At 64.0% G+C, this 17171-nt stretch overlaps 1 protein-coding gene across 1 annotated transcript in view; it reads right to left on the bottom strand.

The window, feature by feature from the left end:
- Window positions 1-2157: 2157 nt before the first annotated feature.
- The window catches only part of ABCG4 (ATP binding cassette subfamily G member 4), a 19624-nt gene continuing 4610 nt past the window's right edge, over window positions 2158-17171 (bottom strand). The window contains exons 3-15 of the mRNA XM_045576193.1: window positions 13005-13122; window positions 12773-12905; window positions 12634-12684; window positions 11843-11988; window positions 10816-10939; window positions 10614-10728; window positions 10363-10499; window positions 7535-7633; window positions 7278-7446; window positions 6395-6495; window positions 3904-4062; window positions 3685-3803; window positions 2158-3490 (exon numbers count right to left, since the gene is read on the bottom strand). Coding sequence (XP_045432149.1) covers window positions 3259-3490; window positions 3685-3803; window positions 3904-4062; window positions 6395-6495; window positions 7278-7446; window positions 7535-7633; window positions 10363-10499; window positions 10614-10728; window positions 10816-10939; window positions 11843-11988; window positions 12634-12684; window positions 12773-12905; window positions 13005-13122 — 1703 coding nt within the window. The 3' untranslated portion in view covers window positions 2158-3258. The remainder of the gene's footprint in view (window positions 3491-3684; window positions 3804-3903; window positions 4063-6394; window positions 6496-7277; window positions 7447-7534; window positions 7634-10362; window positions 10500-10613; window positions 10729-10815; window positions 10940-11842; window positions 11989-12633; window positions 12685-12772; window positions 12906-13004; window positions 13123-17171) is intronic.

Here is a 17171-nt window from a genome sequence, read left to right as displayed (position 1 = left end):
AGAGCGCGCGCGCGAGCGCCCAGGAGGGGAAGTCCAGGCAGCAGGGACAGTGGCGCGTGTGCACTGTAAGAGATATTCTGAAAGGGGAGCAGAGAGTCTGGGAGAGGGAGGAGAGTCACTCAGTGAATGTGGGCTCAGATGTGGCGTGCTGGGCCTGGGGACTCCTCTGGCTTCCCCGCTTACTTATCGTGTGGGGCCGAGGGGCCGGCGGCAGTGACTTGCCCCAGCTCAGAGCAGGCTCCCTCCCCCTTGGTATGACAGTCCTGTCAGCTTTCTTAAATCTTTAGTTGTTGTGGTTTGTTTGTTTGTTTGTTTGTTTCAGAGAGGGAGAGAGAGAGAAATACCAATGATGAGAGAGAATCATTGATCGGCTGCCTCCTGCACAGCCCCACTGGGGATGGAGCCCACAACCCGGGCCTGTGCCCTGACTGGGAATCGAACCGTGATTTCTTAGTCCACAGGCCCAAGCTCAGCCATTCAGCACCCCCAGGCGGGCCATGTCAGCTTTTTGGTAACATAGGATTGACTGGCCTCTTGTGGCCTGGGGCCCGGGGGCGTGCTCGCGTGCTCTGTCGCCTGACCTCTGCCCTGGCACAGCCCGACAGGTGGCTGTGTGGGAGTGACCTCGGAGCCAGGAAGGGCGGCCGCAGGGGAGAGCAGGCCATTTCAGAGCTCGCTGGGCTGGGGAGGGTGTTTGCGGGGAGGCACTGGTGGAGAAATCGCTGTTGCTTCTCGGTGGCAGGCGAGGGCACCTAACTGAGAGCTTGTGCAATCACTCCTCCAGCCCGGCTTCCTCCTGCAGCTTCGGGGGTGCGGCTGGAACCTGAGGAGCTCCCTTGGCAGAGACCCGCACGCTCCTGCACTTCACCAGCGCTGGATTCGCTGCTCATCTCCTTAGCAACCAAGGAAATTTACAGACCAACGGATAGGTGCTTGAGTCGCAGGCATTTGCATTTTCAGAGAGAAAGCGCAAAGACGAAGAATCTTAAGAAAAACGATCTAAGGGTGAAATGTGCTCTCCCGTGTGGCTCAGTGGATAGAGCATCAGCCTGTGGGCCAAAGGGTCCTGGGTTTGATTCCAGGCAAGGCACGTGCCAGGCTGTGATCTCTATCCCTAGTAAGGGGTGTGCAAGAGGAAGCCAATCAATGATTCTCTCTCACCATTGATGTTTCTCTCTCTCTCTCTCCCTTCCTCTCTGAAATCAATAAAAATAGATTTTTAAAGTAAAATTATAAACCAACAAACAAATATTGGCATCACTTTTGAGAGAAGGTGGCACCTAGAATGTCCCAAAAACTAACTAGAATTTCAGGGGCTGGATTTCTTTACATTTCCCCCTCCCACTCTCCACCCCCAACAGAAACAAAGTCAGTCCATCTCCAGGCAAAAACACCAGTCTAGACGGGAGCCTGATCCAGCCCGTCAGGGAGCTCCCTGGGCGCAGCCACGAGCACCGGGGCCGTCAGCTCTAAGGAGAAAGTGTATCCCTCTGCTGAGACACACCGCAGCCGCAGACACAGGCCGCACCCGGCCAGCGGGCCCCCGGGCCCCCGTCGATGTCAAGGACGAGGAGCAGAGAGGCTGGAGACCTGGTTCCTATCCATCTTCGTTAGCTAAGGGCCCCAGACAGTGCTTTAATCCACGTCTCAGGGTTCCCATCTGCAATGGATTGCCATGAAGAAGAACGCAGGACTGTCGGGGGACTCCCTTGAGACGATAAGCAGGAAGCGTTTGTAAGATGTAGAACATGGTCTAGATATCCACCAGATGCCCGTTTCCTAGGTGACACATGCTGAGGACTCCCCCTGCCGCGGGCTCCCTAAGCCACAGCTCCCTGCCTGTGCTCTGAAGACCCCTCCCAGCTCTCAGGTCAGACCCACACACCGCACACACCACACACTACAAATATAGGCTTTATTAGTGACGGTGAGCCCACGCGTCCCGGCCTCTGGGGGAACTGCGCACAGTAATGACGGAGAGGAGCCAGGCCCAGGGGCCAGTGGCTGAGCGTCCTACAAACCAGGTCACGGGCAATTCTTAGGGCACATGCCTGGGGCGTGTGCAGGAGCAGCCAAGTGATGACTCTCTCCCATCATTGATGTTTCTGTCTCTCCCTCTCCCTCCCTCTCTGAAATCAATAAAAATATATGTTTATTAAAAAAGGGAAGAAAAGAGTCCTAGGGAAGGAAAATCAGACCTGGAATGAGCCTGGACCACCAGGAAAGCCAGACCCGCTCCAGGCGTCTGACCCTGGAGCTCAGGGCGTGCCCAGGGGGAGAGATGGGCATGAATGAGCAGCACGCGGCTGGGGAAGGGACGGAGGAGTGAGAATGCCAGTGTGGCACACAGGGCCCTGGTGCCAGTGGCCGAGGCCAGTGATGCTCCTGCTTGTGCTTGTGTCAGGCCCTGAACTCCAGGGAAGGAAGGCCCTGTGCCACCCCGGCTCGGGAGGAGGGGAAGCCTGGGGCAGAACCTACAGACCGAAGACGCCCTGGACAACATGGCTTCACCCTTCCTGCCAGAGCAGGACCGGGGAGGGCGGCACCCGCCAGCACCAGGCCACCCACATGGGGTGAGGCCGAGAGGCCTGGTCCCAGGTCTGTGCCTGGGCTCCTGGGAAGCGGGCATGGCAGGCCCGGGGAGTACAGGAGGGAGGCCTGGCTTCTCTCACTCAGCCCGGAGGGGGTGAGCTCTGCAGCCGGGGGGCGGGCGGCCGGGCGGGCGGGCGGGAGACAGTTATTGCAGAGATGCTGCCCGGCTGCGCAGCCAGAGGGCGGAGGGGGAAGGGCACCAGGGCCCATGCGCTCCCATCCCCAGGCCCGGGGGGCGGGGCGGTGCAGACAGAAACCCAGCTTCTGTCCAGCAGATTGTCCAGCAGCAAGGGGGGAGGAGGGAGTCTGCAGAGCCTTCCCACCCATTCTCACGCCCACTCCGGACTTCGGGGACCGTCAGGGCCCAGCCCTGGACCTCCGCTTTCTGACAGTGCACTGGGACCCCCAGAGGGTGCCAGGCCGGAGGGAGCATGACGGCCCGTGATCTTTGCATGCAGGCTGAGGAGAGAAGGGGGAAGCTACAAACCACTTCCCGGAAGACGCCTGGGCACGGCACGGAGGGCTGAGCCCGCGCCAGGCCCCGGTGGGGAGAATGGCCGCTGGCCTGGGGGATGCCGGCAGAGGGCAGGCAGCGGGGCCAGCACCCGGGGTCCAGTCCACAGGTTTAACAGTCCCAAAGGCGGGCCAGCCACTGCGGGCCGGGCTCTATCTCTCCGACTTGACCCGGTACCTGAGCACGAGGTATGCCAGCAGCCGCAGAGCCAGGAAGAAGATGCCTAAAACCAGGAAGTCCACGTAGAGCTTGGCGTCCTCCACGTCCAGTGCTCGGAGGATGCTCTGCGGCTCCCGGAGCGGGCAGCGCTCCTCCCGGAACGGGCAGACTAGGTCCCCGCGCCCCAGGCCGTACACGGTCAGGATCACACCCTCGAAGCCATACCTGGGCGAGCAGGGGTGTCAGAGCGGGGCAGCGTGGAGGCCCCGCCCTCGGGGCGGGCAGCGTGGAGGGAGCGGGCAGCGTGGAGGCCCCGCCCTCGGGGCGGGCAGCGTGGAGGAGGCCCTGCTCCCCCGGCAGATGGAGCTCTGCCCGGGGCTGGCCCGCAGGGGCACTGCGGGGGCGCCGGCCGCACTGACCTGACGTAGGAGAGGTAGGAGCTCCACTGCAGGTAGGCAGGGATGGTCTTGAAGCTGACGAAGAAGCCGGAGAACAGGAGCACCGGGATGGCCGTCACCGGGCCCACAAACGTGGCCACCTGGGGGCGGGCCGGCCATCCCAGTGAGAGGTCTCCTGCAGGTCTGCCACTCCTGGGCCAGCCCGCCCTCCCCTCCCAGCCCCGACGCCAGCCTTCCCACCTGCAGGGAGTTGGAGGCGGCTCCGATGAGCAGCCCCAGAGACTGGGCCACCAGCGCCGTGGCCGTGGCCAGGGCCGAGAAGAGGAGGAAGCGGCCGGTCTCCGCGGGCTGGCCCGTCATCCAGTACACGATGCTGCAGTACAAGGCGGGGCACACCACCTGGGGCGCACAGGCGGGGCCTGGAGCAGCTCTTCCTGGGGGCTCGGGCCCAGTCCTGCCCTCACTCCCTTCACGCTGCCCGGCCACATGTCCTCCTCCCTGGCCACGTGGCCTCGTGCCTCGCCGGGCACAGCGCCTCCGGGTCCCGGACGCAGGGCAGAGCTCCCCCAGCTCCCCGGCTCCCGCCCGGTCGTTAACTGGTTAATTGTACGCGGGCGTTCTGTCCGCTTGTTACTAACTCCTGAAGGGCCAGGACCAGCCTACCACACACAGCCCTGCAGGCCGTTCCCTGCACAAGGACACCTGGTCAAGGGCAGCCCCCCAAAGAGAGGCAGCTCAGCACCCCCTGAGGAGGCGCCCCCTGAGGAGGGCACTGTGAGCTGTGTGTCCTCACAGGAGGATACCTTCCCGCTGGTGTAGAGGAAGGGAGGGGAGCGACAGGGAGACAAGGATGTGAGAGAGACACATCAACTGGGTGCCTCCTGCAGACACCCCAGCTAAGGTATGAGCCTTGACCGGAATCGAACCCGGGACCCTTTAATCCACAATGCTCTACCACTGAGCCACACCAGCCAGGGCAGGGGCACCTTTGACTGATTCACACAAAGGTGCCATGTGGGTTCCTGGGGCCCCAGGGCTTGAAGCAGGGCGATGGGGCAACAACAGCCCAAACAGCTAACCGTCGTTGGACACGCGTGTGTGCCACGCACACTCTCAGTACTGGGCAGGCAGCAGCTCATGTCATTCTCACGCTGCTCCAAGCTCGGCTCCATCATCACCCATTTCACAGAGGGGACTCTGAGGCAGGCACCCCGCCCGAGTCTCCCAGCGCCCCCAGCAGCAGGGCTCCGGAGCCTGCGCTGTCCTCTACGCTTCAAATAAGAATCACGGAGTCACCCTAGCTGGTGTGGTTCAGTGAGTAGAGCGTCAGCCTGTGGACGGAAGGGTCTCGGGTTTGATTTCAGCCAAGGGCACAGGCCTGGGTTGTGGGCTCCATCCCCAGTGCAGGATGTGCAGGAGGCAGCCCATCAATGATTCTCTCTCATCACTGATGCTTCTCTCTCCCTCGCCCTTCCTCTTTGAAATCAATAAAGAAATCTCTCTATAGCAAAAGAGGTAATATGCAAATTAGGCCAGGACCCTGTAACGGGTCATGACGGACAGGAGGAGGCTGTGCACGCAGGTGAGGCGTGGAGCAGAGACAGAGACAGAGACAGGCAGGGGGCTCAGGCGGCCCGGAGAGGACACAGGCAGGCTGCGCTGTGCGGTGTGGGCTCCAGCAGCCTGGGCAGGCACCCCTGTGGCTGGCAGTGGGGCAGCAGCAGCGGGATGATGGGGGCACCGCCTTCCCTGACCGGCCGGCTGCCTCCCACAGAGGGAGTCCAGACTGTGGCTTAGGCCTGCTCGCCAAGGAGCCGTGGGACATCCCCGAGGCTCCGGGGCTGTGAGAGGAGCAGGCCGGTGCACACGTTTTCACGCGGCGGGCCTCGTGTATATGTTTACGTTTATATGTATACCAGAGGCCCAGTGCACAAAGTTCATGCACTTGGGTCTGGAGCCCTTGGGGGATGTCCCACTGACAGCTTAGGCCTCCCACCATTGCCCCTGCACTCGCCAATCATGAGCCCGGCTTCTGGCTGAGCCGCACTCCCCCAGTGGGAGCACACTGACCACCAGGGGACACCTCCCTGCACTGAGCATCTGCCCCCTGGTGGTCAGTGGGTCACAGTGTCTGGTCGTTCTGCCACTCGGTTGATTTGCATGTTAGCTTTTTATTATATAGGATATATATTTTACCTAACAATAGACAAACATGTAAATTGACCGTACCTCTTCTATGCCACCAGCCAATCAGGAGTGATATGCAAGTTAACTCAACAATGATGGTGATTTAATTTGCATACACAGGTGCTGAGTGACAGGGATGGGACACTTGCGTTGTCACCATGGCGACAATACAAGTGTTCTGCATCCACTCCCCAACCCTGTCCCTCAGGGCCTCTGGGCAGCGAGAAGGGGGGCCTGAGCGGAAAGGGGCTGGGCTGGAGGGAAAGGGTGCCGGCCGCCAGGGAAAGGAAAGCCCATTCCAGCACGAGTCTTCGTGCATCGGGCTTCTAGTGTGTACATATATTTATATGTTTTAAAAGACTGTCCGTCTTGCTCACTACTACGTCCCTGCCTGGCACGGAGCATGGCGCACGGCAGGTCCTCACCACCCATTTTTGGAGGAGAAGGAAAGGAAAAGATGACGGTGACAAGGGGGAGGGAGGCAAGCAAGCGAGGCTGGCAGGAGCGAGGAGGGAGGGGGGCGGCAGGTGGAGGGAGAGCTCACCTGGAAGGGCACGTCGGCCATGGTCTTGGCCAGGTAATAGGCCTTGAGGCTGTACCAGTAGTTGAGATGCTCCCTCATGAAGACTGCCATCTCCAGGGGGACTGAGGACGCGCAGCGATCAGGCTCCCGCCCAGCCAGCACCCCGCCCCTGCCAGCACCCCGCCCCTGCCAGCACCCCGCCCCTGCCAGCACCCCGCCCCTGCCAGCACCCCGCCCCTGCCAGCACCCCACGCCTGCCAGGACCCCGCCCCCCTGCCAACACCCCGCCCCTGCCAGCACCCCGCCCCTGCCAGCACCCCGCCCCTGCCCAGCACCCCACGCCTGCCAGGACCCCGCCCCCCTGCCAACACCCCGCCCCTGCCAGCACCCCGCCCCTGCCCAGCACCCCACGCCTGCCAGGACCCCGCCCCCCTGCCAGCACCCCGCCCCTGCCAGCACCCCGCCCCTGCCCAGCACCCCACGCCTGCCAGCAACCCGCCCCCCCTGCCCAGCACCCCGCCCCTGCCAGCACCCCTCCCCTGCCCAGCACCCCACGCCTGCCAGGACCCCGCCCCCCTGCCAGCACCCCGCCCCTGCCAGCACCCCACGCCTGCCAGCACCCCACGCCTGCCAGGACCCCGCCGCCCCTGCCAGCACCCATCCCCTGCCCAGCACCCCACGCCTGCCAGGACCCCGCCCCCACTGCCAGCACCCCTCCCCTGCCCGCACCCCGCCCCTGCCAGGACCCCGCCCCCCTGCCAGCACCCTGCCCCTGTCAGCACCCCGCCCCCCCTGTCAGCACCCCGCCCCCCCTGTCAGCACCCCGCCCCTGTCAGCACCCCGCCCCCCCTGCCAGCACCCCGCCCCAGCCCAGCACCCGCCCTGCCTGGGCAGCTCTGCTCACAGGTGAGCACGGTGGGCATGAGGGCGGCGAACATGAGGAAGAGCATGGAGAAGAAGAGGCAGCCCGTGTTGTTGAAGACCTTGCTGGCGTCGTCCCCGATGTGCAGGTAGAGGAGGCCAATGAGCACGCCGATCACCACGTGGGACACCAGCCGCAGGTGGGTCAGCACCTGTGGGCGGGTCATCGGGGCAGTGGCCACGGCGGCAGGGGCAGCGGGGGCGGCTCAGAGCGGCCTCCCGCAGGGCCCGGTGCCTCACCGTGTCCCGGAGGGTGGACAGGAAGGTCCTCCTGAAGAGGATGCAGAACTGGGTGAGGGTGCTCGTGGCAAAGCTGTGGCTCTCTATGGGGTCCAGCTCCTGTGAGAGGAAACGGTCCCTGACCACCGACAGCCCAGCCACCACACCCACCCACCACACACCCAGCCACACCCAGCCACACCCAGCCACCCAGCCACCCAGCTACCACCCAGCCACACACCCAGCCACCCAGCTACCACCCAGCCACCCACCCAGCCACACACCCAGCCACCCACACACACACACCCAGCCACCCACACACACACACCCAGCCACCCACACCCACACACCCAGCCACCCACACACACACACCCAGCCACCCAGCCACCCAGCTACCACCCAGCCACCCAGCTACCACCCAGCCACACACCCAGCCACCCAGCTACCACCCAGCCACCCACCCAGCCACACACCCAGCCACCCAGCCACACACACACACACACACACACACACACCCACACACACACACACACACACACCCACACCCACACACCCAGCCACCCACACACTCAGCCACACACCCAGCCACCCACACACACACCCAGCCACCCACACCCACACACCCAGCCACACACCCAGCCACCAGGAATCGAACCGTGACCTCCGGTTCACAGGTCGACACTCAGCCGCTGAGCCGGCAGCAGCCGCTCTCTCACAGTCAGACCCGGGGCAGCGACCACCGGAGGAGCACGGGCGCTGAGGGCGTGAGGGCGCCAGGGACACTGCTGCTGCCAAGAGCTCTGTGATGGTCTTTGGTCTTCGCCGCCCCAGCAGCCCTGAGCGCTCGGCCGCAGCTCCTCTGGCTGGAGCACAGCCAGCCACCAGGCCACCGGCCACCGGCCACCGAGCCCCAGGCCACCGGCCACCGAGCCCCAGGCCACCGGCCACCGAGCCCCAGGCCACCGGCCACCGGCCACCGAGCCCCAGGCCACCGGCCACCGGCCACCGAGCCCCAGGCCACCGGCCACCGGCCACCGAGCCCCAGGCCACCGGCCACCGGCCACTGAGCCCCAGGCCACCAGCCTCCCGGCCACTGAGCCCCAGGCCACTGAGCCCCAGGCCACCGGCCACCGAGCCCCAGGCCACCGGCCACCGCGCCCCAGGCCACTGGCCACCGGCCACCGAGCCCCAGGCCACCGGCCACCGAGCCACCGGCCTCCCGGCCACCGAGCCCCAGGCCACCGGGCCACCGAGCCCCAGGCCACCGGCCACCGCGCCCCAGGCCACCGGCCACCGGCCACCGAGCCCCAGGCCACCGGCCACCGGCCACCGAGCCCCAGGCCACCGGCCACCGGCCACCGAGCCCCAGGCCACCCGGCCACCGAGCCCCAGGCCACCGGCCACCGGCCACCGAGCCCCAGGCCACCGGCCACCGGCCACCGAGCCCCAGGCCACCCGGCCACCGAGCCCCAGGCCACCGGCCACCGGCCACCGAGCCCCAGGCCACCGGCCACCGGCCACCGAGCCCCAGGCCACCGGCCACCGAGCCCCAGGCCACCGGCCACCGGCCACCGAGCCCCAGGCCACCGGCCACCGAGCCCCAGGCCACCGGCCTCCCGGCCACCGAGCCCCAGGCCACCAGCCACCGGCCACCGAGCCCCAGGCCACCGGCCACTGAGCCCCAGGCCACCAGCCTCCCGGCCACTGAGCCCCAGGCCACCGGCCACCGAGCCCCAAGCCACCGGCCACCGGCCACTGAGCCCCAGGCAACCGGCCACCGAGCCCCAGGCCACCGGCCACCCGGCCACCGAGCCCCAGGCCACCGGCCCCCCGGCCACTGAGCCCCAGGCCACCCGGCCACCGGCCACCGGCCACCGAGCCCCAGGCCACCGGCCACCGGCCACCGCGCCCCAGGCCACCGGCCACCGAGCCCCAGGCCACCGGCCTCCCGGCCACCGAGCCCCAGGCCACCGGCCACTGAGCCCCAGGCCACCGGCCACCGAGCCCCAGGCCACCCGGCCACCGAGCCCCAGGCCACCGGCCACCGGCCCCCGAGCCCCAGGCCACCCGGCCACCGCGCCCCAGGCCACCCGGCCACCGAGCCCCAGGCCACCGGCCACCGGCCACCGAGCCCCAGGCCACCCGGCCACCGAGCCCCAGGCCACCGGCCACCGGCCACCGAGCCCCAGGCCACCGGCCACCGAGCCCCAGGCCACCGGCCACCGAGCCCCAGGCCACCGGCCACCGAGCCCCAGGCCACCCGGCCACCGAGCCCCAGGCCACCCGGCCACCGAGCCCCAGGCCACCCGGCCACCGAGCCCCAGGCCACCGGCCACCGGCCACCGAGCCCCAGGCCACCCGGCCACCGAGCCCCAGGCCACCGGCCACCGAGCCCCAGGCCACCGGCCACCGGCCACCGCGCCCCAGGCCACCGGCCACCGAGCCCCAGGCCACCGGCCTCCCGGCCACCGAGCCCCAGGCCACCGGCCTCCCGTCCTCCCGGCCACCTGGCCTCCGGCCGCCCAGACAGCACCCGCAGCCGCGCAGCCACTCCCCAGAGGGAGCCCGGCCACCGCGCAGCGGGCAGCGCCAGCCTGGCCGCGGGCAGGGCCACGCCTGCTCCTGCTCCGGGTGCACCTGGGCACAGGCTCCCCCCAGCCCCACAGGGTCGCACGGGAGGAACCCTCACATCTGTGTTTCTCTCCCTCTCTGCCCCCGCCCTTCCACTCCATCAGAAGCCGTGAAAAACATCCTTGATGAGGATTCAAAAGTAGTAATAACATCTCAAACGCGGGCGGGAGGAGGGCCCGAGGAGAGCCGGCCCGCCCTCCCCTCCCCGCCGCACTCACCAGCGGGCAGGGGGGGCCGGGCGCGGGGGCCGTGTTCTTCTCCAGGCTCGTCCTCTCGCTGGCGCACAGCCCGCGCTGCACGGCCCGGAACAGCATGGGGTTCAGGTCCCCGTACTCGCCAGAGGCCACCTCGATAACTGGGACAGCGAGCGGGGCGTGGCTGAGCTCCCGCCTGGTCCCGGCAAGCTGGGTGCGAGGTCAGGTGGGAGCAGGGCCCGGCCGGCCCACCCCGCCCGCCCGGCCGCACTCACTGAAGTCCGCGGGGTTGTGGTAGGTGGGGCAGTGCAGGCCCAGGCCCTTCAGGTAGGGGACCAGCTTGGTGGCCAGGCCCTTGAATATGCACTGGCCCTGGCTCAGGATGTAGAGCTGAGCGGAGGGGGAGACACCGAGGCTCAGGGGCCGGCCGCACCGCTGCGCCCCCCACCCCCCCGCCCTGAGGCCAGGGACACGCACCTGGTCGAACATCTCGAAGAGCTTGGCGCTGGGCTGGTGGATGGTGCAGATGACGGTTCGGCCGCCCTGGGCCAGCGACTTCATGAGGGACACCACCTGGAAGCAGGACGTGCTGTCCAGCCCGCTGCAGAGAGAGCGGGAGGGAGGCGGGCGGGTTGGGTGGAGCCTGCCAGAGGCAGTGCTGGGGCCGGGGCTGGGCTGGCAGGAAGGTCCCTCTGGCCGCCCCTCTGCCCAGACACACTGTGATCCAGACATTTGGAGGGACCCAGCCCCATGTGACAGCACCCATGGAGCACCCAGTGAGACCACAACGAGGAATAAACAGGAGGCAGAGAGGCGGAACATGCTGTGGAAACAGGAGTGAAAGAGAGGCGGGTTCAGCCCTCTGCACGAGGCTGCTGCAGGGGAGCGAGAGAAGGTTCTGGAAGGAGAGCACGCTAGCCAGGTGAAGGGGAAAGGCAGGCGTGGTGGGGGAGGGCATTCCGGGCAGAAGACCGTGAGTGAAAGCAGAGGCATGAGTCACATGTCAGGGGCTCTAACAATCGGAGTCACTGCGGCCGGAGTGAGGCCGCCCTGTCCTGAGGCAGGTGGGAGCTCGCCAGGCTTGGCTTCCTTTGTTTGTCCTCACCGGAGGGTATTCCCCATTGTTTTAGAGGGAGTGGAGGAGACGGGGAAGACAGACACATGGGTGTGAGAGCCCCCACCAGGGCCGGGCACCCGGCCAGGGCTGACGGGCTTCTGGGAAGCTCCCTGCCGGCGCAGAGGGAGGATGGGGGAGGCGGGGACAGGGAGCAGCCTGGGAAATGCGGGGTGGTTGGTGGTGAACTTGGCACCAGGGAGGGGCTGGGGGCTAGCGGTGGAGAGGAGCGGGTCTGCAGGACTGGGTGGCTGGCTGTGCGGAGGAGGAGAGGGGGCGTCAGGCAAGGAGGCCGGGTTCTGCCTGTGGAGCACAGGCTGCGGGGGCGGGGGGCGGGGGGCGGGGGGCGGCGTCCTGGCCCGGAGGGGAGGGCAGCCCGGGAGGGGGCACCTGGTGGGCTCATCGAAGAACATGACGGGCGGGTTGTTGACCAGCTCCAGGGCGATGGCCAGGCGCTTCCTCTGCCCGCCCGAGAGCAGGGCTGTCCGCGTGTGGGAGCAGGCCAGCAGGCCCAGCGCCGTCAGGATCTCCGTCACCTGCCGGCCCAACCACCAGCTTCAGCCCCTGCTTCCCGGCACCACCCAACTGACTGACTTATTTAAAAAAACATCTTTTTATTGATTTCAGAGAGGAAGGGAGAGGGAGAGAGAGATGAAAACATCAGTGAAGAGAGAATCATGGATTGGCTGCCTCCTGCCACCCCTTCCTGGGGATCGAGCCCACAGCCTGGGCATGTGGCCTTGTCTGGAATCAAACCTAGGACCCTTCAGTCCGCAGGCCGATGCTCTATCCACTGAGCCAAACCAGCCGGGGCATATTTATTTATTTTTTAAAAATATATTTTTATTGATGTCAGAGGGGAAGGGAAAGGGGGAGAGAGACAAACATCAATTATGAGAGGCAATCATTGATCAGCTGCCTCCTGCACGCCCCCTAGTGGAGACCAAGCAGGCAACCTGGGCCTGTGTCCTGACTGCAGAATGGAACTGTGACCTCCCGGCTCATGGGCTGATGTTCAACCACTGAGCCATGTTGGCCGGGCTGGGCCGACCCCAACTTCAGCATCTCCGTTCAGTCTAGTGCGCCAGTCTGTACACCCCTCTCCCCCCCCCGACTCAGGGCGCAGAACACAGCAGCACCGAAAAGGATGGCCGTCCCATCCCCCCGCCCTGCCCACTCACCAGCTCCTTCTTCACCTCTTGCTTCTCACTCAGCTTCAGGTTCGCAGAGACCTGAGGCCAGAGAAGAGGCGGTGAGCCGTGCGCGAGGGGCGCCGGGCCCGGGGCAGGCGGCGGGCGGGCGCCGGAGGGCGCGGCTCACCATCATGGCCTCGCACACGGTGAGGTGCGGCAGCAGCAGGTCGTCCTGCATGATGTAGCAGGACATCTTGCGGAAGGTCCTCAGCTCCCGTGGCCTCCCGTTGACCAGGATCTGCCCCTTCATCCCCGACTCCCTGCGGCAGCGCGGCGGCGTTGGGAGGGGCCAGGCCCCTCGGACGCCTGAGGGCTCCGGGGGTCCTCCGGGGCCTGCCCCCACCCCCGGCCGGCCTCACCTGTATCCTGCCAAGATGTTCATGAACGTGGACTTGCCGGCCCCTGAGGGGCCCATGATGCCAATTAGCTCCCGGCGGCAGAATGTGCCGGACAGGCACTTGAGGAGGGTCTTGTAGCCTGCGGTGACGAGGGGCAGAGTTGGCTGACGGCGGAGTGAGCAGAGGAGCCACCATGATGTCAGGGCAATGGCAGTCCTTGCTCCGTATGAAGCAGAGGACGGAGGAACCTTCAGAGCCACTAGAAATTGCCAAAACCGGTGTGGCTCAGTGGATAGAGCGCCGGCCTGCGGACTGAAGGGTCCCGGGTTCGATTCTGGTCAAGGGCATGTACCTTGGTTGCGGGCACATCCCCAGTAGGGGGTGTGCAGGAGGCAGCTGATCGATGTTTCTCTCTCATTGATGTTTCTAACTTTCTATCACTCTCCATTCCTCTCTGTAAAAAATCAATAAAATATATTAAGGAGGAGGAGGAGGAGGAGGAGGAGGAGGAGGAGGAGGAGGAGGAAGAGGAGGAGGAGAAAGAAAGAGAGAGAGAGAGAGAGAGAAAGAAAGAAAGGGAGAGAGAGAGAGAAAGAAAGGAAGAAAGAAAGGGAGAGAGAGAGGGAAAGAAAGGAAGGAAGAAAGAAAGAGAGAAAGAAAGAAAGGAAGGGCCACCACACTGGTCCCAGTCGTGACCCGACCTAGCTGGTGTTGCCCAGTGGCTAGAGCATAGGCCTGTGGACTGAGGGGCACCGGGTTTCATTCTGGTCAAGGGCACATGCCTGGTTGCAGGCTCCTTCCCCAGTGGGGGCATGCAGGAAGCAGCAATGACCGGTGATTCTCTCTCATTATTGATGTTTCTATCTCTTTCTCCCCTCCCTTCCGCTCTGAAATCAATAAAAATAGATTTTTTTAAAGTACCAGAGGTGGCAATGCTCTTCTGAAAGCCCTGGGGAAACCCCACATCTCATGGCTGGGCATGGGGACAGGCCAAGGTTATAGACAGCTGTCAGGTTTCGGGCTCAATCCCCAGTAGGGGGCGTCACCGTCACCATCTCTCATCATCGATGTTTCTCTCTCTCCCTCTTCCTTCCTCTCTGAAATCAATAAAAATATATATTTTTTAAATCTGAGGAAAGATCTATAAGAGTTACAACAAACGGCCCTGCCGCTGTTGCTCAGTGGTTGAGTATTGACCCATGAACCAGGAAGTAACTGGTTCACCCCAGTTAGGGCACACGCCTGGGTTGCAGGCTCCCTCCCCAGCAAGGGAGCTCTGAAATCAATGGAGATATATGCATGTATATATTCTCATTGATTTCAGAAATGAAGGGAGAGGGAGAGAGAGAGAAACATCAATGATGGAGAGAATCATTGATGAGCTGCCTCCTGCAGGCCCTCTTTGGGGACTGAGCCTGCAGCCTGTGCCTGTCTCTAATCGGAAAGTAAACTGTGACCTCCTGGTTCCTGGATCAACACTCAACCACTGAGCCATGCCCAGCTGGGTAATAAAAATATATTTTTAAAAAGTGTGAATAATGCACAATGCAGATCAGACAATGGGACTGATCAGTGGGAAGGGCAAGGGGAAATCAGGAATGGCTTCCCGGAAGAGGTGGCATTTGCACTAAGTCAGGAAGGAAAAGCAGATTCCAAAATGGAAGGGAAGGCAGGAGGCCTCCAGGCTCCGGGGAAGAGCTCTCCCCACGGCACATCTCTGCCCCCAGCCCAGAGCCGGGCAGGACTGCCGGGCCCCGTGAGACGGTGGAGAAGGACGAGCCCATTGTAAGGTTTGAGGCGCAGGAAACTGGCCACCAAGGCATTTACAGTGAAGTTTATTCCCCAGTAATGAGCGGGACTCATTACGGAGGTGGAGAAATCAGAATTGAAGGAGGTGAGGGGGGGGGGGAGGGAGAACCTTATACCCATGAGGGGCCGAGCCTGCTGTGCCTGCAGACCTGGCTCTGTGGGGCCAAACCCCAATCAATGCCCCGCCGGGTCCTTTCCCTCTGGCCTCTCTGACCCCCCCAGAGCCCCCCCCTCCGCTCTGGCTCCTCAGCAGACAGGGAAGGAGGGGACTCCTCACCACCCCCGCGCCCAGCTGCCCGCGGGCACCGCCAGGGGGCTCTGCTGCCGCTGCGCTGGGCCTGAGCCACCGCCTGCCGGACGGTCGCCTGAGTGACCTCCACCCCAGTGACCCTCTCAGGAGGCAGCATCCACCTTCAAAACACACTCAGGGCTGCATCTGCGAAGGCTAATTCCATTTTCCTCAACTGTAACGCAAACTGAATGAAGAAACTGGTGAAGATTTGAAAGTTAAAAAAAAGCAAAAGGTGGCCTGGCTCCCAGGATATTCCAAGGCACTCGTTTTACACGTGCTGACGTGCTGCCCCCGAGGGGATGCGTGCATTTATCAGATCCAAGCCAGCCCGGTCAGCCCCGGGCCGCTTTTATCTGCGGGAGCTGTAGTCTGCGATCCGCTGTGGTGAGAAAATCTCAGAAAAGTGTTGCCCCTTCGGCTGACACCGTGTACCGGGGGGTTATACAGCACTTAGAAAGGTAAATCCTGCACAGGTTCCGACAGGAAGGCCGCTGCGGCTCACTCACAGCATTCGGCACCTTTGCTGCTGCTGTAGCAACAGGTGAAGGCCCCGGCCGGGACCGGTGACTCCCCGCCCACTCCCAGGCCGTGGGCACGCCGCTGCCTGGCGGAGGGGAGGCACTGGTGGACCAGAGGCATGCCTCTGCCCCTCAGCACGGCCTGGCAGACTCTGGAGCGGCTTCTCTGGCGGGAGAGCCGGAGGCAAGGAGCCCTCCCTGTGAATCACAGCCATCACCGTCACTGTCACCGTCACTGTCACCGTCACCATCACCATCACCTCACCGTCACCGTCACCTCACCGTCACCTCAGTCACCTCATCGTCACCTCACTGTCACCGTCACCGTCACCGTCACCATTACCTCACCATCACCTCACTGTCACCTCACCGTCACCTCAACGTCACCTCACCGTCACCGTCACCTCACCATCACCTCACTGTCACCGTCACCTCACCGTCACCGTCACCTCACCGTCACCATCACCTCACTGTCACCGTCACCATCACTTCACTGTCACCTCACTGTCACCATCACCTCAACATCACCTCACCGTCACCTCACTGTCACCGTCACCGTCACTTCACTGTCACCTCACTGTCACCGTCACCTCAACATCACCTCACCGTCACCTCACTGTCACCGTCACCGTCACTTCACTGTCACCTCACTGTCACAGTCACCTCACCGTCACCTCACTGTCACTGTCACCGTCACTTCACTGTCACCGTCACCTCACTGTCACCATCACCATCTCTCACTGTCACCTCACCGTCACCTTACCGTCACCTCACCATCACCATCACTTCACCATCACCATCACCATCACCAGCACCTCACCGTCACTTCACTGTCACCATCACCGGCACCGGCACCGGCACTGTCACTGTCATCTCACTGTCACCGTCACCGTCATCTCACTGTCACCTCACCGTCACCGTCACCTCACCATCACCGTCACCTCACTGTCACCATCACCGTCACCTCACTGTCACCATCACCGTCCCCTCACTGTCACCTCACCGTCACCTCACCATCACCGTGATCTCACCGTCACCTCACCATCACCGTCACCGTCACCGTCACTTCATCACCATCACCATCACCTCAGAGTCACTTCACCGTCATCATCACCATCACCGGCACCGTCACTGTCACCTCACCGTCACCGTCACCTCACCGTCACCATCACTTCACCGTCACCGTCACTGTCACTGCACCGTCACCATCACCGGCACCGGCACCAGCACCCACCTGCGCGCCGCCTGAGCCAGGCCCTCCACCTGCCTTCTACCGCGCTCCCACGGCAGCCTCAGAGCTGCGGGGCCTCCTACCCCCAGCTTACAGCGAGGACAGTGAGGCCGGAGTGGGTAAGCTGCCTTCCCAAGGTCACATCGCTTTTTTAAAAATATGATTTTTTATTGATTTCAGAGAGGAGGGGAGAGGGGGAGAGAGAAGCATTAATGATGAGAGAGAATCATGGACCGGCTGCCCTCTGGGGAGCAAGCCTGTGCCCTGACTGGAAACCGAACCATGGCCTCCTGGTTTGTAGGTGCACACTAACCACTGAGCAAGCGGCTGGGAACCCA

Source organism: Pipistrellus kuhlii, unplaced genomic scaffold (genome assembly GCF_014108245.1).
Source record: "Pipistrellus kuhlii isolate mPipKuh1 unplaced genomic scaffold, mPipKuh1.p scaffold_m20_p_77, whole genome shotgun sequence".
NCBI classification, from domain to species: Eukaryota; Metazoa; Chordata; class Mammalia; order Chiroptera; family Vespertilionidae; genus Pipistrellus; species Pipistrellus kuhlii.
Note: the sequence above shows the minus strand (reverse complement) of the source record. Positions and strands in the feature narration are given on the sequence as shown.